At 45.1% G+C, this 6,134-nt stretch overlaps 1 protein-coding gene across 2 annotated transcripts in view; it reads left to right on the top strand.

Moving 5' to 3' along the window:
* Nucleotides 1-6,134, top strand: part of VAT1L (vesicle amine transport 1 like) — a 166,137-nt gene that overhangs the window by 70,722 nt on the left and 89,281 nt on the right. For both annotated transcript variants that reach the window (XM_006152602.1, XM_014589388.1), the window contains exon 5: nt 3,351-3,454. In XM_006152602.1, coding sequence (XP_006152664.1) covers nt 3,351-3,454 — 104 coding nt within the window. The remainder of the gene's footprint in view (nt 1-3,350; nt 3,455-6,134) is intronic.

The raw sequence follows: 6,134 nt of genomic DNA, 5'->3' as shown, positions 1-6,134 counted from the left end.
TGAGCCTCAGTTCTCATGGTATCTGGGCTCAGGGCTTTACCCACTCTCCAGGTTGCTTGTGTTGACCGTTAGGTGGTGGTGGTTTACCTACTCTTTCTTTGCACACCCTTCCCAATCAAGAGACCTCCTTAACGTGGCCCTTCCCAAAAAAGAGTCCTAAAACTACCATAGACCCAGAACTTTCCACAAGCTGGGCCCTGTTTCCCATGTACATTAGTCCAATACAGCATCTCAAAGAGATTCAGAAAGTTCAAGTAGTATCAGCATCATTCCCTTCCACAGTTGAAGAAACAGATACAGGGAGGCTAAGTAATTTATCTGAGGTCACACAGCAAGTAAGTGGCAGAACTAAATTAACACTTAGACCAAATTCACGGAGCACTAAGACAAAATTCCTATTTCTATTCCTGCCTTAAGCCGCCTCTCTGCCTGGCCCACTGATCTCCATGTTAGCTGTGAGGTATGATGGCCAATCTTTGGGAAAGAGACTTTGGCCAGGACTCACTCCTATGGCTGGTGTCTCAGAGCCTCCTGGCTGCTCTAGGCCAAGCTATTATACTGTTCTCTGAGAAATGCCTTGTCTTGGTCACCCGGCCAGGTCTGTTCGTCTATCAGCACCAGCAGAGGGGTGATCTTCCAAACGCCCTGAGCTGCTCTGTCGGAATGCTGACTGCTGTGTTTGGGTTGTCCCTTTACAGATGTCTCCCCTAGTAGCCCACACACTCCTGGGTGCCAGAGGCGAGCTCAGCATGTGCCTGTGTTCCCACCTTGGCACCTTGAGGCCTCACATGAAGTAAGCCCTCAGGAAACAGTTATCCAGTGATTGGAAACTTAGACTGAATGTATGGGACCCTGACCATGGGCCTCGCCTACAAGCTGGGTGTGTGTGTGTGTGGTGAGGGGGGAGTGAAAACAGAAACCTCTTGGCCTAGATATTTGGAATAACATGGTCAGACTCTAGATATATATGTATGTATTTTCAGACAAAATTTAAGCCTGAATTCTTCCAAGATCAAATTAAGCTGACAGCTTCCCAGAGCTGCTTTATAGTGATGCTTCCATAATTACACTGGCTCGAACGTTTATTAAATCTTAGAGTGGTGAAAAGGCCACCAGCTTTGATGTTAAATTAGACCCGGGGTGGAATTCCAGCTGTACTAGAGGATTTCAAAATACCTATAGGATAAAAGGGTCATGAACACACTTGGTGAAAAACAGACACAGGTAGAAGTGAAGGAGACCAAAATAATAATAATAAGAAGAAGCAGCAGCAGCACACTCAGCCCACCATGCAAGGTGGTGACCTGATCACTAGGCGTGAGGCACCAGCCTAGAGCCCTGCAACACAGTCTGAGTGGTCCAGCTCTCACCTGCTCTCCAGCCCCACCCTTTGTTTTCTTTACTCCAGCCACTCTGGCTGCCTCCCACTGTCCCTCCCACCACAAGGCCTGCTCACGTACTGTTCCCTCTGCCCATGATTCCCTTTGCTCTCTGCCTAGTTAGCTCCCTCACTTCCCCAGGGATGCCTTCCTGGCAACCCTGACTGTGAAGTTCCTCAATTTACCCAGTTTCATAGCACATTTGTGACATTAGACTCTGTTTCAACTTAATTTTTATTTTAAATTAATTTAAAAATTAATTGATTTTTATTTATTATCAGCTTTAATTTTTATCCTTGGTGAGTGTCTGCCTAATGTAAGCTCCAAAAGGAGAGAAATCAAGTCTGTTTGGGCTCACCATTACATCCTCTCATGCCTAGTGCAGTACCCAGTGCTAAATATTTAATGAACAGATTAGCTAATTAATTGAGAAATGCTGGTTTGGCTCCAGGTCAGCTGGCTTACACCAGTTCTCAGAGTGGAGCTGGAGTTAGCAGCAGCAGCATCTGGAATCTGGTTAGAAAAGCAATGTTGGGCCCCCTCAGACCTGCCACATCAGTTGCTTGGAGAGAAGGGGAAGGGAGGGTTACCCTGTGTTGTAAGAAGCCCTCCAGGTGACTCTGATGCACACACAAAGAGAAGATCCACTGTGCTCATTTCCTGATTCTGAATGCTCAGGTGAGACTTAAGAGGACATACTTGTGCAGATAAGCGTTCTCTTAGGCAGGGGCTAAGTTGATCATTTTAGATGAGCCTCAGAAACAGGCTGAATTTTAGCCATGGCTTGAGTGCTTTTGAAGGAAAAACTGACATCAGTACTCAACTGTTATGGGGTATGGGGCAGCCAGCTTCACGTCTGAACCCAGGAGATGCATGTGCAATTTCCTAAATAGTGGCACTATGAAAACAGGACTCATCTTTTGATGTGCACTGCAATGCCTAAACATCCCTGGGGGCTGAAGGTGAAAGTAGAAAATCTGAGATATTTGCTACGACAGGATAATGCTGCAAACTCACCAACCTGAGGAAATGCCATTCTTGTCTAAAGAGAGCAGGGCTCAGCTACAGTAGGAATCTCTGTGCATGAATATCTTCCCTATAATCTCATAGCCTTCTCCTCCTTTATAATATTTTCTAACAGTGGAAGCCAAATATACCTTTGTGAAATGCATTAATGAACAAATAGATCCATGAAAGGATGAATGAATAGAAGATGAGATCAACAAATGTTTTGTCTATTTAATGGAGTACAAAGGTGGATTCGCTCTGCACTTCAAACTCCCATTGCTATAGGAAGAACTTCTATTTAACTCTTCCTCTGTGAGTCAGTTTTAGGTTAGACCCAGTGTCTGGATCCAATAGATGTTTACATGTCAGATTAATGTGTCTTTATTTCTTCACCAGAATGGTGAAGGGAAGGGAGGAAAGTCAACTCCTGGTAGACCAGCCACCCCATGACAATGGGGAACAGATGGGTTTAGGAGTTTATTTCTAGCACCTTGGGCAATAAACAGTGCCAAAGCCCAGGAGGTGGATTTACCCCCAGGTCCTCACTGTTAAGACTTTCACGAAACTGGAAGCAACTAAAAATCTGGCTGGTCTAATACCAGGAGCTAGTGTGGGGTAGAAGAAGGATGATGGGACTCAGACCAGAGGGTTTGTATCTGGGTGTCTCACTCAACTTCTGAGCCTCAGCTCTCCCCTTTGTAAAGTAGAATGAGGATGCTTCTTTGTGTAAGAATGAAAGGAGCTGATAAATAAAAGGCTTGACCTACATTTGTCACATAACAGTTAATAAGTCAGTTAACAGTTCGTATTGTGGAGCAAGGGTTATATGCACTCTTTCTTGCTACTCCCAGAGCTCTCAAAGTTCCTGATTATGGGAGCCAGACGATATGCTACAGGAAGGGAAGAGAACTGAGTTTGGTTCTGGCCGACCACAGTATTTTGCTTTGTCTTCTCATCATTTAGAATCTCTGCTGAAGGTGTGGACATCGTGTTGGATTGCCTCTGTGGAGATAACACTGGGAAAGGGCTCAGTCTCCTCAAACCCCTGGGAACCTACATCTTATACGGTGAGTAGCGTAGCAGAGGCAGGGCCCGATCGGTGACAGGGAATGCTGCATGTGTGTCTATGGCAAAAGCACTGAAAGCAAAAACAAAGTAGCTTGATGTTTTCAGCTAGTGAGAGTGGAGATATTTCATTTCTTAATGTGTTTTATGTTACTATTGCCTTTTTTTGTTTTAAGTTTATATATTTCTTCCATGAAAGGGAGACACAGAGATAGACAGACACACTCAACAGGCCCTCCAATCCATGGTTCACCCCATCTCCTGTGATCCAGATCACAGGCATGGCACTTAGAGAGGTCCCAGGACACAAACCCAGGACAGTTCTCCTTTTTTTTTGGAGAGTTTTTGTTTGTTTGTTTGTTTGTTTGTTTGCTATAGGGCGTGTGCACTCGCCAGAAAGACAGAGACAGAGAGAGACAGAAAGTGAGAAATCACCCCCTAGGGGGATGGCCATGCTGCAATTCCTTCTCCTCCATCCTCCCCCCAGGATCTTGGGCGGACACACACACACACACACACACACACACACACAGCGGCATGAGTCTAAGCCACCAGGTCTGGGACTCAAACTGTGTTCAACTACATGGGAGTCCAGCGACATAGCCTTTACAGCAACTGCTGGTCCCCTCCTGGACATTTCTTATATGGCTCCAGTTGCACCACTGCCTCACCACTACTAATTATAAAAATTACATGTGCCTACTGCCCTATTGCCCACATGAATACTTTGTAAGGCAGAGAGAAGCCCACATAATTACCAAAATGATTTGAACCACCCAGTGACTTGGCCCATACAGGGCGGCACAGGTGGAAAACTTAAAGTTCCAAAAAATGAAGGCATAAAGGATCAGGGTGGAGGGAAGGAGGTAGGAAACGGGAGTTTTAAGGAGGTCTTCACTACCGGAGATGAAATTGCCAAGCACAGAACTCTTTCTCTGAATATCACCTGACCTCACGATCCAGACAGTAGCCCTGGATGGATGCAGACCTCATCTAGCCCTGTCTGCTTCTACATTTACTTCAACGCCCTTGGGTATGAGGAGGATTTATGAAAAACTATTGGGAACAGCTTTTCGCCTGTTAAATGAGGCTCCAGAGCCTCCCTTTTTTTTTTTCCTTTTCTGTCATTGTCATACCAATTAATTTAACTATGAGTTTCCATTAAGTCAAAAAAGGCATACAAGAAGCCTGCTAGCACATTCCAAAGCCAGGTGATGTTGGGGTTACCCAGTGTTTGAGATCCTTCATACCTTCTTTGCCCTGTAGACACAACAGAAACTGAGCCTTAACTCTGGATACCTCAGGAAAAAAGTCCTCCCTTCTCTGCAATTAACTGAGGAACTTATAAAGGAGATATTGGTTGTGGTATAAATATTCAGACATCATTTTGCCATCACTAGAGCATTATTAACAGATTGCCAGAGAGGGAGACAGAGAGGAAGGGAGGGAGAAACACCTTCGCCCCATGAGACGTGATCATGCCACACAATACCCTCTCCTCCATTTTCTTATCCTGTCATGATTTGGGGCATTCACACCACATGCCTGGTGTGTTTTTTAAGCCACCAGGGCTAGGATCTGAACTGTGGTCATCCAGGTGGGATCTCACTCCCTTGAAACTAAGCTACAGGGCCAACCTGTGCTCTGGTACTTTCAATAGTGGCTACATATTTCCCTGAAAGTAGATGTAAAATTTATTATTATTACTACTGTATTAATGATGATGAGAGAATGTACAAATCAATGCACAGTGTAGGAATACTGGATATGACTAACATACGAGTCAAATACAGACGGACAATTTATTCACCCTTCTTGTTTAGGAATTCTACTTTTGTCACGGTTCCATGGTGTCACTTTGGTGGGATTCAGCTTGATGATCTCCCGAGTATCTGATTCATTCATTTGGTTACTGAGCAGTCAAAGCCTAGTGCCGTGATACCTGATTACAGCCACCCCTTAAACACAGAAGCAGTGGTTAAACAACTGGCTACCTTTCTAGTTTGCTCAGACCATCTGCACTCTCAGTAGTGCTTATTCCGACTTGCAAAGCTCAGTATTTACACTACTTGACGCAAGTGGTTTCATCTCTCTGCCCAGAGCTCTTTTGAGCTGACGCATTGGTCACGTTATCTCCTTGGCTTCTGGACCTGTTTCCTTCCTCACCTACCTTCCTTTGTACCCCGTTGCCCCATCCATCTAAATCCTATCCCAGCTCTACCTCCCCAACAACTCAGCTCAGGTCAGAGTCAGACAAGCCCCATGCCTGTCACCTGCCAGGAAGTCAAATTCGGAATCATAAATTAGTTCCATCAGAAAGCTCTTGTCTCAGTCTCGAAGGACAGGACCAACATGACGTTCATCAGCTGATCATTGTACTAAAATGTTGGCCTTTATCATACTTCTCAGTACCCAATTTTCCAAAGTAATGACACAATAACCATGAGAAATGTCATTTCCTTTTTAATACAATGACATCTATTAAAAATAGTCAAGTTGGTCAGTGGGGGTGGCACAGCAGTGGTATGATGCTCTACCATGCTGAAGTCACATGGGAGAGTTCCAGGTTCATGTCCCAAGGTCCCCCAGTACATGCTAAATGTGCAGGTGTGCCTGCAATCCTGGCTGGCTGAGGCTTGGAGTGGATGTGGCATCAGGACCATTGGGGGGGTCTCTCTCTCT

The sequence above is a fragment of the Tupaia chinensis genome, unplaced genomic scaffold (genome assembly GCF_000334495.1).
Source record: "Tupaia chinensis unplaced genomic scaffold, TupChi_1.0 Scaffold000355_1, whole genome shotgun sequence".
Classification (NCBI taxonomy): domain Eukaryota; kingdom Metazoa; phylum Chordata; class Mammalia; order Scandentia; family Tupaiidae; genus Tupaia; species Tupaia belangeri.
Note: the sequence above shows the minus strand (reverse complement) of the source record. Positions and strands in the feature narration are given on the sequence as shown.